Raw genomic sequence first — 14,830 nt, forward strand, 5'->3', positions numbered from 1 at the left:
ATTTCCCAGGCAAGAATACTGGAATGGAGTACCACTCCTTTCTCCAGGGGATCTTCCCAACCCAGGGATTGAACCTGAGTTTTCTGCACTGCAGGCAGATTCTTTACCACTGAGCCACCAGGGAAGCCCAGGAAGTATCTCTAGGGTGAGCGACTCCAGACCCTGAAGGGATCATCCAGAGATCGCGTTCATATCTGAATGGCGTTCCTCCTCCTTTTTAAAAGCTTTTATTGACATCTTCAAAGTGCTTCCTTCTTTTCCCCAGTGTCGCTGCCGGGCTCTCACACTCCTTTTCCTCAAATCCTTACCAACCGCTTCTCCCTCAACTTGAGCGTAAAGGATCAAACCACCGAACAGGCCGCCTGCCGCCAGGGGGCGTGGTGGGCATGGTGAAGTGGAAGTTTGGTTGGAGAGACTGGCCACCCAGTTTTACTTCCCCCAATGCCAAAGGTAATTCCTGTTTGATAAACAACATCCAGAAATGAGAGATCCAGCCTGTGTGACAGGCCCGCAGTCCCCTCTCCTGAAAGTGCCTGGGTGGCACAGGCCACCCTGTGAAGGACCATGGGACCCTCCTTCGTTGTCTTAGCCGGGTGAGATTCAGCAGCTGCCGTTGACTGTCACTGTGCCAGGCAAACACACCACTGTGGAAGGAAAGTAGGGCCGAGGTGAGGAGCAAAGCAGTAGAATGTGCCAGGTGGTCTGGTCACTGTGAGGTAGGAAGTGGGCTCCAAGGCCCATCATATCTAAAGTCAACCCTTCTACCCACCTGGCATGAGCTGCGCCTTTGAGTGGTGTCAAGGACAGTAAGGAGAAAGATACAACATTAAACTCTTTTTAGAGATTATTCTCTGAGATGACAACTGACGTTAAAACCAATAGCGGAGGGTGGCGGGGGGGGACTTCCCTGGTGGCCCAGTGGCTATGAACTGCACTCCCAATGCAGGCAGTTCAATCGCTGGTCAGGGTACTAGATTCCCACATGCTGCCACTAACGATCACGTTTACCCCAACAAGACTGAAGATCCTGCATGCTGTAACTGAGACTCGGTGCAGCCAAATAAAGAAATGATTAAAACACAAACCCAACAAGCTGGATCCTAGAAGAAAGGATCTAGACTAGTAATTACTGAAGAGGAGATCGGGGTGGGTGAGACCAGAGTCGGGGACCCAGGACATCTGGGTCTGTGGAGACAAGGGAGGTCATGAAGGCTTCACCATCAGCCCAAGGCGGCCAGTGTCGCACACCGGTAGGTGCCTCTGAGGTCCGTAGTGCCGTGATGTTGAATGTGACGCCTGTGAGGGGAGAGCCGCCAAAAACAGGAACACTGTTCACATTTTGCTCAGCTTATAGATGCCCGTTTGTTCACCATTAAAACATTCAACAAACGGAGCTCCAGGCTCTGTTCTAGGTGTTGGAGACGCCACAGGGACAAGCCCAGATCCCTGACCTCCTAGATCTTCATGGACTGAGGGTGCTGTTGTTACAAGCGCTACGGATGGGTCAGGGCAGGGAGAACTGTGCACGTCCATCTCCGTGATCAGAAAAGCAAGTCTAGCCCTTACTAAGTACAAGTTAATGAGATCTTCATAAAGGAACATAATTATAATTTTAGCTGTATTTTTAACTGAGGACACAGTTTCTTTGTAAATCAGCTAATGGTATTTAAGAAGCAGCACAAAAATTGCTGGTACAAGTGCTTTACAAATTTATTAGAGGCTCTGCCTCTATTACGATGCTAGATAAGAGTTGGAGTGGAACAGGGATTTTGCAGTAAATGTAAAAAGTACTGTCTAGGAAGTAGGCATTTAGGCACACAGCCGTAGATTTTTGAATTGTATGTAGCATTTCCACAAATAAGTGTTTTTGTCATGTGTAGTGGGTTCTGCTGATGGTTCCATGTGGAATCTGGTTTCTCCTCACTCCCACCTCCCTAGCTTCTGTCATGATGATACATCAAAACTGCAGGAGCCCTCCCAGGATGGCTTTTAACTTTGTCTCATCTGTAGTTCAAGTTCAAAAACTTGGAACACCTCGCACCCATCCTCTGTTCTCCTGGGAGCAGGAGAACTGACCTCGCCTGCCCTCTCCACGGGGACCAGACACTATGGAGGAGCTGGGACCATCCCCCGAATGCCTGGTGCCTCCTCAGTCATTAAGTCAAGCACGCTGAGCGCCTGCTGGTTCTGCTTTAGTTTTTCCTGTGGGGACTGTCACCAAATGCCTGAGCGTGCTGGGGGACAGCTGCCACTGGATTGGCATTTTTAACTTGGACTATGATGAAACTTGTTCACCATTTTAAATAAAGCAACTTGATTTGGGGTTGGGTTTTTTGCATTGTCTTGTCCTTGTTTTCATTCTTACTCATCTGAAAGTCAACAGAGTGTACTGAGTTTGTCCGTACAAAGGGACCTCTTAAAAATACACTTGACCCTTGAACAACTCAGGGTTTAGGGGTATGACCCTCCCTATGCAAAGTGAAAAATTCAAGAAAAGCTGAGAGTCAGCCCTCCGTATCCAAGTTTCACAGTTCTGCAGCCAGCCTCAGATTGCATAGTATTGCAATTCCTGTTTAATGGAAAAATATACACATGTAAGTGGAACTATGCACTTCAAATGCATGTTGTTCAAGAGTCAACTGTACACTTTAAAACAGGGGAGACAGGTGACAAAAAAAAAGGTCCAAACACTTTGGGTGAACATCCCCCCAGTGGTCAAAAGCCAGTAGCCAGGAGAAAAACCTCATTCCACACTTCAGAGTAGTGGGCATTTTTCATCAACCAACACTAAAATTCTCTTTGTGTGTCCCCCTAACATTATGTGATGTTGCAGGATTAAGCTCACCCTGCTGTTGGAATCTTGCTTGTCCTAGCCAGAGCTCAAGAGGAAGCTTGAGAGTGTTCTTGCATCTTCCTTTTAAAAAGAAGCACTGGGCGGGGCGGGGGATGGGTGGGTGGGACCTGGTGGTCCAGTGGCTGAGATTCCATGCTCCCAGTGCAGAGGGCCTGGTTCCATCCCTGGTTGGGGAAGCAGACCTCACCTGCTGCAACTAGGAGTCTCCATGCCACAACTAAAGAACCTGCAGCGAAGATCTGGGATGCTGCTCCAAGACCCAGCACAGCCAAATGAATAAAAGTAAAACATATTTTTTAATTAAAAAAGAACTCACTCCTTCCAGCATCTTACATCAGATATCAACTCAGACACTGCTTTTCCCGAAAAAGTATTGAATGCATCCTAAGCGAAAACCAGGGCCTGGTTTTTCAATATTAGTCCTGTGTTTGGCACAGCACCTTACAAGCTGTCCACTGTCTGTTTTTTTTAAAATAACTAGAGCAGGGTTTGGGAGTGGTAGGGAAAAGGGTTTTCTGTTACATTTATCTCCAACCTCCACCGTTCAGTAACAGCCCTGGAAGGGTCTGGAGAAGCAAAAACAGTAGACATCTTTTCCTTCATTTCACCCTCTCCTACATTACAGAATTATTCGAAGAAGAAAGACGGTAGAGAAAATCGAGTTTGACCTTGAAGCCGGTCTTTGGGGGCAGCCTCCACGACCCTCCCTGCTGGGTCCGGACAGGAATGGGGCATTCACAGGCCAGCACCTGGAAACGTCCTCTGTGAGAATGAACGTACCAAGGCAACCCCAAAGAGTAAAAGCCGCTGGCGATGGGTCTAGAAAGCGGCTGAAAGTAAGCAGAATTGGTTCATTGTCCTACAGCCTTTACCTTGCCCTCAGCATTCCCTGGCTGTGCTTAGTCACTCAGTCGTGTCCGACTCTTTGCGACCCCATGGACTGTAACCTGCCAGGCTCCTCTCTCCATGGGATTCTCCAGGCAAGAATACGGGAGTGGGTTGCAATACCCTTCTCCAGGGCATCTTCCCGACCCAGGGATCGAACCCAGGTCTTCCGCATTGCAGGCAGATTTTTTTTTTTTTACCGTCTGAGCCACCAGGGAAGCCCTGGCAATTCTAAAATGCTCAAAGATGACTTGTGCGGGGCTAAAATGATGCCAAAAGGACCCCGGAGTGCTGGGTATTTACCCTAGTTTTCAAAGGGAGTCCGGCCTACCTGGGATTCAAGGGCGCTTCCCAAGGGGCTCCTGTCCCCAGCATCTTGAGTCACCGGGGGCCGGGAAGGTCGGGGGCGGGCCGGGGGCGTGGCGCGGCGGGGACTCCGCCCCGGGGCGGGGCGAGGGCGGGGCGAGGCGGGCTCCCTCGGGGTCCCCGCGGGCGGGCACTCGGGTTGCCGCGGCGCGATGGAGGCGCCGGCCGAACTGCTGGCCGCGCTGCCCGCGCTGGCCACTGCGCTGGCCCTGCTGCTCGCCTGGCTGCTGGTGAGGCGCGGGGCGGCCGCGAGCCCGGACCCCCCGGAGCCCGCGCCCCCGGAGCCCGCGCCTCCGGCCGAGGCCAGCGTGAAGCCCGCGCCGCCCGGCCCCTGCGCCGCGGAGCCAGCGGCCGCGCCCGAGGGGCCGGGGGAGCCGGCGCCGCCCGACGAGCCCGAGGCGGCGCCGGCGGAGGCGGAGGAGCAGGCCGCCGAGGAGAGGCAGGTACGGACCCGCCCTCCCGGGCGCCCCTTCCCACCCCTGGGCCCGGTTCCCCCCGCCACTCGGCGCCCCCTGGCGCCCCCGGCCGAGCCGAGAACCGGGCCCCCAACCTCGGGCCGGGCTGCCCCGAGGAGGGCAGAGCCCTCGATCGGCAGGAAGCGAAGGTCCCGGCGTGCCGACTCTCAGCCCTCCCTCGAAGTGTGGCCGAGCCTCGGAGTTGCGGGTTGTCGCCTGGCTGGCTTTCCTCTGCTTGGCCTCTCCTCTGGCACGGGACACACCCACCCCCCTCCCACACACACACACACCCCTCCCCCCACACACACCCCCCTCACCCTCCAGCCCACGGGATTCCAAATGCACGTGTCTGTGGCTTGTTTCCAGGGCTTCAAGGATGGCGGTTGTCCTGAGAGTAATATAATAAAATAGAATACTTAAAGAAGGAAAACTGCGTTTTCTTTTTAGGCCTATTTGGAATCCGGATTCCTGAGTCATTTATGTGTGAAACCCATGGGGTGGGGCTGAAAGAAAAGTACTGGACCATTGCAATCCTTTTTGTTGTCCTTTTCAAACTGCATGGTGCTCTGCACACCTCACCTGGGGCTGCAGATAAGCCTGGCCAGTGTGCAGTGGGCAAGCAGGATAAAGCCTTCCTGCAGTGCAGCTGAGCATCCCCCAAGCCCACCCTCCTGCTTCTGCTGTTCTGCAGCTCTGTCCTGACCCCTCAGTCTTGCTTCAGGATAGCCAGAGAGGTAGTCCTTAGTAGAACTAAGAGCTTCAGGATCTTAGTTCCCCAACCAGGGATCGAACCTGGGCCCCCAGGAGTGAAAGCGCACAGAGTGCTAACCACTGGACCACCAGGGAATTCCCCGATGTACGTCTTTACATTGGAAATCTATTTGCTAGCTGCACATTCCCAGGATTTCAGCGCCCTTGGACCCTCGGGGCCAGCACCAAGGGCCCAGACCCTGATCAGAACGCCTTTTTCTGACTCCCCGGCTCCTTTCCTTGCGAGGGAGGCTGGCTGGGATGGTGGAAACCATGAGCAAGAGGTTTTGGTGCGTTGTCAGCGTGCCTGCAACGCCCACTCTGAATTTTGCTGGACACAATGGTTTATACTGGAGAGAACCCTTTGACAGGAGGAGGAGGCAGCAAGGCTGGGCGGAGGCATGCTGAGTAATTGTTCCAGACCCCCTGTGAGCAGGCGCTTTGCTTGACAAGAGGGTGATGAATTGTGTCATTAGAGTGTATTCTAACCAGCTTGAGCAGAGTTGCTGTATTCTTCCCAAGGAGCACCGAGGCCCTGCTGTTCTTGCTGCCTTCACCTGTGGTGTTGGCAGGTAGGGTTTGGACGCATGCTGATGTGTTAGCTTTGCTCTCCGAGTTTAGGATTCTCTTGGGAACAGGAAACGTGTAGGGGCTATTCTCAGGCTGCCACTTGCTCTCAATCAGCCCTGGTCGTACAGTGAATACATTGGCCCCTTTTCATCCAGAGGCAGGTTCTGGACTGAAGTTTAAAATGTCCTTTATGGACTTCCCTGGTGGTCCAGTGGTTAAGACTCCACATTTCCGCTGCAGGAGCCTGGATTCAATCTCTGGTCAAGGAGCCAAGATCCCGCATGCCAGGCAGTGCACTCGTGCGGTGCAGCCAAAAATTAATTAATGAAAAATTTAAAAAGTCCTTTAGTAGTGCTCAGTCATCTCCTGATCGTCCAGATTACAGCACTTCTGAAAGAAGTTTCTACAAGGCCTCTAGGCTGTCAGTAATATATCTAGGTAACGGGTTTCGTGGTGGCTTAAAAAGCAGCCCTATCTGCCTCTGTCCTGTGAGGGTGAGTAGAGGCTTTGAAGGACGAGACGCCTCATGGAGGCTCACATGTTGGGCACAGACTTGGAGCTGAACCCAATGCACTGCCCGAGCGGATGACCGTGACAGCTGAGGCTGTGTGTCTGTCCTTCGTCTCCATGTCCTGACCTGACATGACCCAGGCAACAGGAGAATTAAGTCTGTTTTCCTCCCTTGGAGGTCTTGCCCTTCCCTTTCGGGTTCAGGTCTCCAGCCTCTTCTAAGCTATCAAGCCCCTGTCGACTCCAACTGTGCATAACGCCCGGGGCCAGGTGCTGGAGACACAGATATCAGCTGTTCCCTCTCCTCTGCCTTGCCGCCAGTGGGATTACCCTGGAAGAAGCTTCTAAGAAACTGTCCCGAAGTGGACTTGGGCATTTTCAAGAACGGGTCCCAGGGACTTCCCTGGTGAACCAGTAGCTGGGACTCCAAACTCCCAATGCAGGGGGCCTGGGTTCGATCCCTGGTCAGAGAACTGGATCCCACATGCTGCAACTAGGAGTTCAAATGCTGCAACTAAGACCCAGTGCAGTCAAATAAATAAATATTAGGGGAAAAAAGAGCAGGTCCTGGCGCTTTCTTCTGATGACCATGCTGCCCCGTCTTAGAGAGCAGGCCAGAAGGCCCGCCGGGAAAAGTAACTCACGTCTGGGTTTGGGGCTGCCGTCAGCCAGCCTTGGGTCTGTCTGTCACTAAGGGAACGGCAGCAGTGGGAGAGCAGGCGGGCCCAGCCCCAGCCCAGCAGAGCAGCACTTAACTCACCTCTCCCCTCCCCCCTGCTTTTTCCGTTAACCGAGCCCCTTCTAATCCAATCATCTTCCCTCCCGGCGAGGCCTGGGAGGCCCAGGGGCAGCTGCGGCCCAGGCTCACAAAGCTGATTATTGAGAAGCATCCAGAGCCCAGGGAAGCTGCCTTCCGCTGTGGCTGTGGGTCACGGGGAAGCGACCGCGGGGTGCAGGAGAATCGAGTCGCTTGAAGGCCCTCGATGGGCTGGGAGGCTGAGCAACTGCTGAGGGAAAGGGGGTTAGATCAGGCAGGCCGGGGAGGCTGAGTGGAGAGCTGTGTCGTATTATTAAACAGCCTGTCATTTCTCTGAGGAATTAGTGTGGAAGTGGGCAGGGATGGAGGCGGCATGCCCACCCTCACAAAGAATTACGGAGAATGATGTCAAGAACAAAAGCTGGTCCCGTGTAAGGCCAGGAAGCAGCGCTTTGCGGTGCTGAGGTCGTTGTTGTCGTTTAGTTGCGTCAGTCGTGTCCAACTCTTTGCAACCCCATGAACAGTAGCCCACCAGGCTTCTCTGTCCATTGGATTTTCCAGGCAAGAATACTGGAGTGGGTTGCCATTTCCTTCTCCAGGGGATCTTCCTGTCCCAAGGATTGAACCCGTGTCTCCTGCATTGGCAGGCAAATTCTTCACCAATGAGCCACCTGGAAGCCCACAAGGTCCAGGTTAGGATTTAGGATTTGCAGACCTCTCACCTAATGGAGGCGTGGATTCCAGCAGGGCTGTATCATAGGATGCCAAACAGTGGTCATGGACAGAGGATCAATGTCACTCAGTAGAGGTGGAGTCGAATCGCTCTGTCTGAGCCAGGACTCAGACATCCTGGTGCTCAGGCCCTCAATCTGCTCAGAAATGGAGAAGGGACTTCCTCTAAGGCTGCTGGCCAATGCAGCAGGCAGGGAGATGCTTAGAGGTTGAAGGAGACTAAAGAGACAGGAAAGACAAATGAAATACCTGGTCCTTGATTGGATTCTGGATGGGGTGGGAAGCTATAAAGAATATTTTAGAGATAACTGGATCATGTTTCAAATGAATGATTTATTAGATCATTTTATTGAATCAATGCTCACTTTCTTGAGCATGATGCCGGCATTGTGATTATATAGAAACATGTTCTTAGGAAGATGCACGCTGAAACATCTAGGGAGAACATGTCATGATTCAGATAGTTACACACACACACACACACACACACACGTCATGGATGTGTATGGAGAGAGAGTACAGAGATGGAAAAATGTTAACAATTGGTGAATCTAAGTGAAAGGGTGTAGGAGAGTTCATTGTATTATTCTTCTCTGTAGGTTTGGGACTTTCCAACATCCAGGGCTGGGAAAGAGGAACCTGATGGGGAATTTCTCAGGAAAGGGCTTGGTGTTTCGGGCAGTCCGCGGTGCCGATTTGATTGAGCTGCACAGCCTCCTCTGTCTGCCCTTACCATGTGGCTGGGCCCCTGTTCACCTTCCTGACATTATCTTGCTCTTAGGCCCATCTTGATAGCAGCCTTGTCACCACAGGTCTGTCCCCCAGGGAGCTGCAGAGCCCCTAGCCTTCTCAGAATGACCACGAAGGTAAATCCCATCCCCCATCATCTGCCCTGACCTTCATTAATTTTTTTTCTTTATTGTATTTTCTTTTCTTTTTTTCTCTTTTGTGTCCTGAGCTTCGTGATGTCAATGTAGCCCCACTTTCTGTTCTCCTAACAGAAGTCCGTTTAGTGGACGGCCAAACAGCTGGCAGTTGTTCATACCACTTTGAGTCTTGTCCTTTGGTCCTCTCAGGCTCCTGTAACACAAAGAGTACTGCTATAGATTGGCTGGCAGTCCATAGTACTACTATAGATTGGACTTCACTGGCAGTCCATTGGCTAAGAATCCATGTTTCCACCACAGGCAGTATAGGTTCGATCCCTAGTCAGGGAACTAAAACCCCGAATGCCCTGTGGAGTGGCAAAAAAAAAAAAAATCATTAAACAACAGACATTTATTTCTGCCAGTTCTGAAGTTTGAGGAGTCCAAGATCAAGGTACCAGCAGATTCGGTTCTGGATGAGAACCCACTTCCGACCGCTGTGTCCTCACACAGCATGGAGAACACTCAGGTGTCTTCCTCTTCTTCTAAGGGCCCTAATCTCATCATGGGGGCCCCAAGGTCATGACCCCAGTAAACCTCATTGCCTCTCCTCCAAGTACCTCTCCTCTAAGTACCATCACACTGGGGGTTCAGCATATGAATTCTGGGGAATACAAAAAAAATGTGCAACAGATCTAGTGATTTTCTGGGGGTGGAGGGACAGAAATAATCCAAATGTTAGCAAATTGGTAGAAGTAAGTAAGGGAAAAAAGCTGAACACAAAACAGGAATAGTGGGACTTCCCTAGTGGTCCAGTGGCTAAGACTCCACATTCCCAATGCAGGGGGCCCAGTTTCCATCCTTGGTCAGGGAACTAGATTTACCGTGCACAACGAAGATCAAAGATCCAGCATGCCACACGCAACTAAGACCCAGCACAGCCAAATAAATAAACATAAATATTAAAAAAAAAAGGGGGGGGGGAATATTTTCTTCACAATAACTACAACAATGTACATCAAGAGAGGATGAGATGGTTGGATGGCATCACCAACTCAGTGGACATGAGTTTGAGTCAACTCCGGGAGTTGGTGATGGACAGGGAAGCTTGGAATGCTGCAGTCCATGGGCTCACAAAGAGTTGGACACGACTGAGCAACTGAACTGAACATCAACTAAACAAGATGACGAAAAGGGCTGCAAGCAGAGTTCAGCATTTAGTCATGTCAAAGGGTATGTTTTGCAAAGTTCTTTGAAAGTGAAAGTGAAAGTCGCTCAGTCCCGTTGGACTCTTTACAACCTCACAGACCGCAGCAGGCCAGGCTCCTCTGTCCATGGGATTCTCCAGGCAAGAATACTGGAGTGGGTAGCCATTCCCTTCTCCAGGGGATCTTCCAGACCCAGGGATCAAACCCAGGTCTTCTGCATTGCAAGTGGATTCTTTACTGTCTGAGCCACCAGGGAAACCCAAAGTTCTTTAAGCCCATAATTTAATTTTTTTCTTATGAGAAAGAAATTGGGGCTTTCCTAATAGCTAAATTTTGCTCTTTCTTTCAGTGATAGAGTTTTGTTTGCATGTGGAAAATGTAGCTGTCAGTTAAAATTTTTCTGCTTAGTGGGAAAAGGAAATTCCTAAAGAACATACCCTAAGGGGAAAAAAAAGTGCCTGGTTTCAGAGAGTTAGAAATAAAACACTGAGCGTGCTCACTTTTAGACAGCTTCTCTTCTGTAGCCCTTTCCTTCCCAGACCACAACGTGGGAGGGCTGAGACCAACTTAGACCTCCGGTGGACATTTTTTTCTGAGAAATGCCAAGTCCCTGGTGGCCAGAGCATTTCTGGAACAACCTGACTCTGACCGCACTCGGTTTTGCCCTTGTTGAGAACAGATAAATGGAACAGGAGTCCGGAAACCTCCTCCTATCAGGCCCTGATGCACAGACAGAGCTGCTGGCTGCCCTTCTGATAGCTCAATGCTTGGTCCAAACCAAAAAGGAAGGCTGGAATGCTAATAGCAATCATTCCTTGTCTCTCTCCAGGGAGGTGGGTGCATGGGTCCCTTTCTCCTTACAGTGAATAGCTAAAGAATAGCCAATGAGATTGAATGGTCTGAAGGAAGTCCAAATGTAAGAATTCAGGGAACTTGCTTATCTAAGATTTTTGCCTCTGAATAGCCTTGGAGACTTGGGGAAGCCATTTAACTTTGGGTCTGAGTTTTCCCATCTACAAAACGGAGGGATTGAGCTAAAAGGAGGTCTGCAATCCGGGACTATTTGCTTTCTAGCCATCAGCTCTTGTTTCATGACCTGGGTAGCGAGCATGTGTGTGTGTGCACACATGTGTTTATTTGGCAGTGTTGAGTCTTAGTTCTGGCATTCAGAGTCTTCGTTAGTCACGTGGGATCTTTCGTTGCGGCACGCAGACTCTCTAGTCGTGGCGTGTGGGCTCACTAGTTGTGGCACTCGGGCTTGCTTACTCTGCTACTTGTGGGATCTTAGTTCCCCGACCAAGGATGGAACCCAAGTCCCCTGGCATTGCACGGCAGATTCTTAACCACTGGACCACCAGTGGTGGTCCCTGTTTAGTATTCTCAAGTTAGAAATCCTTGCAGACATTGCTAACCATCTGGTCGAGACAGCCCTGAGCCTGGTCTCAGCAAGGGCCTAATTCTGTGACCTTGGCATTAACACTCTCCCGGCCAAGTTCTTATTTGCTGAACACTCAGAGTCTGAGATCAATCTCATGACAAGAATATCCCTCCGGCCCAGTGGCCTCCTATGAAAATCAATAAGCCTACTCTAGGGTCAGACCGTCCTTTATCTTTATTCCTCATGATCTAAAACTGGTTTCCCTTCCTTGGGTAGAGATCTTAAATTCTGGCCATCTGTGTTCTGTTATTATCCTTGGAGTTAGTCATGCTCAAAATTCTTCAGCCTGGCTTTCCCCAACACAATGATCTCATTTCTTCTGACCCTCTCAGATTTGGTCAGTCTGATTTAGTCAGACGGATTTGATCAGTCCCTTGGTTTTCCTCCCTGTCCTTGACCTTCTCTGTTAATCCTGAAATGTAGAGAGGAGAATTCAACCTAATTCTCACTGATTGAAGGTCTGGTAGATGCCTGATTGCTGCCTCAGGGTTTTTTGTTTTTTTTTTTTTTTTAATGAAGCTTTTGATGTCCTCTAAATCCTATTTGTAGGAACAGTGCCAAAACCCGTTAATCTGATAGGATTGAATCTGGCAGGCTGATGTCTGAGCCAGACAGAGTGGCTTAGGGTTAGGGTTTGGGGCTTGTGAATGTGCCCTCAATTGGGATCTAAGGTCAGAGTCCAGGATGGTCCTTTTAGTCTGGACGTTTGACCACACCATCCTGCGGGCTGACTCCTGGTGCCCTGGGGCGATGTGCAAGTTCTCAATCTCTCTCCCCTCTCCTCCAACCCCTGCCCCTTGAGTCCGAGGATTACCAGGTGCTTTCCTTTTGCTAGAAAAGCTCATGCTCATAGTATCAAGTGGAGGACTCACATCTGGGCCCAGGCCACCCCTGCCGCCTCCCAGAACACATTGTCCAACATGGGCTTCCCGGTCAATAACGCTGATGCAGGACTTCCCTGGTGTTCCAGTGGTTCAGAATCCACCTTCCACTGCACGGGGGGCTTGTGTTCTGTCCTTGGTCAGGGAACTAAGATCCCACATATGCCACAGGCAACTAGAGAACTCATGTGTGTGTGTGTGTGTGTGCGCGTGCTCACTCAGTCATGTCTGACTCTTTGCGACCCTATGGACTGTAGCCCGCCAGGCTACTCTGTCCTTGGTGATTCTGCAGACAAGAATACTGGAGTGGGTTCCTGTTTCCTTCTCCAGGGGATCTTCCTGACCCAGGGATCGAACCCGAGTGTCTTGTGTCTCCTGCGTTGGCAGGCTGATTCTTTACCACTGTGCCTCCCCCCCCCCGACACCGCAGCAAAGACCCAGTGCAGTCAAAAATTAAAGTTAATTAATTAATTTTAAAATAGCTAAGGATATCAAAATATATGCACCCAGCCCAGCACCATCCCAGCAGTTTCTTGGACATCTCCCTTGCCCTCTCTAATGAGCACCGCAGATAGCAAATCCGTTCTCCTGCATAAAGCCCCTCAGTGGCTGATAGAGTAAACCTCACCCTCTTACCCAGGCCCCTGAGGCCCAGCAGGACCCCACTTCAGCCTTTTCTTCAGCCGCCCCCCTCTGCCCAGCCCACACGCCAGGCCTGGCGGACCCTCCCCGGCCTACATCTTCACAATTGCTCCTCCTCCCCATCAAGTCTCTGTGTCCTTGACCACCTTGGTGGATATGAAATCCCCCAACACGTCGTACCCTCTGGGCTGACTTCCTTCTCAGCTCTCAGCATGGGCTGAGGTCATCTTTTGTTTCAGCCTGCGCTGTTGGCTACGGCAGAATGTCAGTGCGTGAGAACAGGGTCCTTGCCTGCCACGTCCAGGGCCACATCCGCAGCTCCTAAACAGACTTGGCGGACACTGGCACCACCAAAGTACCTGCTGAATGAATAAGCTGCAATAATAACAAAAAGACAGGAAAACTCTGTCAGTTCCTGCTGACAGGCAGGCTCTGCCTCCCGGCAGAACCGCCCTGGGCAGCAGGAGTCTACTTCTCTATGTGCCCAAGGCCTTGCGTGTTGCCCGCCTGCAGAGCATCCCTAAAGTCGCGTATTATGCTCCAAAGAGGCAGGCGGCTCTGTAAACTAGTGATCTCTCCGACGTAAGATGAGTTCAAACACAGACTGGATAACTGGCAATTCATCAAAGATTTGATCAGCGGGCGTTTTCTACTGGGTAGAAGCCACATTAAATCAGTGGCCTCCTAACATTTTTGAAAAAGAGTTATTCATTTACTTTTGGCTATGCTAGGTCTTCCTTGCTGCACGCGGGCTTCCTCTAGTTGTAGGGAGTGGGGGCTTCTCTCCGTGGCAGTGCGCAGGCTTCTCTTGCTATGGAGCACAGGCCCTAGAGCTGGAGGGCTTCTGTAGTTGCGGCTCGTGGGCTTTAGAGCTTGGGCTCATTAGTTGTGATGCATGACAGGCTTAGTTACGCCATGGCTTGTGGGATCTTCCTGGACCAGGGTTCGAACCCTTGTCCCCTGCATTGGTAGGGGGACTCTTAACCACTAGGCCACCAGCGAAGCCTGCCTTCTAAGGTTTTTTAAAAGCCTTGATACCTTTTACCCTCTTCAGTCTTCTGCAGAAGGAAATCCAGTGCATGGAGGAAAAGTGGAACTGCTCTGGGTTGGGGCGGGGTGGGGAGGGGGCGGTGGTCTCAGCCCCTTGGCTCCTCCCTCTCCCCTTGCAGTGGTCCCTGCAGCAGTTTCACATGGCTCCAGGGCTCAACCGACTGAGGGTAGAATAACTGAGCTCAAGATCATCCAAGTTGGATCCAGTGATCTCAGAAGACCCTGTTCAGAGGAAGGAGGGGGGCTCAGGGGTGAACAGCCAAGGACAGATCTGTGCCTGAGGCTGTGGTCCCAAGGATGACCCTGTGTTCCAGCCCACCCTCTCCCCACCAGCCATGCATGGTGGGTGGGAGGGGACAGCACTTCCCAGGAAGCTCTTAGACACTGACCTCACTGAGTCTGGAAGCCAGAGAGCTTCAAAAGCCAGGGGATTTTTGGATTGAACGTGGCAACCACCATTATGGGGCTTTGAGAAGGAAAAGCATGATAAAGTCATCATTTTAAGATATCCTCAGAAGAGATGATTGCAGGAGAGTGGAATGCCTCTGGTGCCTATGAAGGTACTGAGTGATTGAGGCAGGAGCAGGGAGAAGGAAGGGGTGGATCCCAGACGGCTTTCAAAAGCAGGGAGAACGGGTTCAATCCCTGGTTAGGGAACTAAGATCCCACTTGCCACGTGTCATGGCCCAATAGAAAGGAAACGGCAGGTTGGCATCAACATTCCCAGGCCATGATGAAGAGTCAAGATGCTGTGACCGCAGGGGAAAATTGGACAGGTTGAGAAGGGCCAGTTTGAAACATGAGATGTAAGTTCCTTGTCACAGGGGATGAGCCTTTTCCAGCTGCACCTGTGGAGCTGGCCTGAG

The 14,830-nt window shown here is 51.3% G+C and overlaps 1 protein-coding gene across 2 annotated transcripts in view; it reads left to right on the top strand.

Annotated features, from left to right (window-relative positions):
* The first annotated feature begins 4,201 nt into the window (after positions 1-4,201).
* MXRA7 (matrix remodeling associated 7) overlaps positions 4,202-14,830 on the top strand; it is a 32,598-nt gene continuing 21,969 nt past the window's right edge. For both annotated transcript variants that reach the window (XM_043905419.1, XM_043905420.1), the window contains exon 1: positions 4,202-4,548. In XM_043905419.1, the coding sequence (XP_043761354.1) occupies positions 4,258-4,548 (291 nt within the window). In that variant the 5' untranslated portion in view covers positions 4,202-4,257. The remainder of the gene's footprint in view (positions 4,549-14,830) is intronic.

This window comes from Cervus elaphus, chromosome 5, assembly GCF_910594005.1.
Source record: "Cervus elaphus chromosome 5, mCerEla1.1, whole genome shotgun sequence".
Classification (NCBI taxonomy): domain Eukaryota; kingdom Metazoa; phylum Chordata; class Mammalia; order Artiodactyla; family Cervidae; genus Cervus; species Cervus elaphus.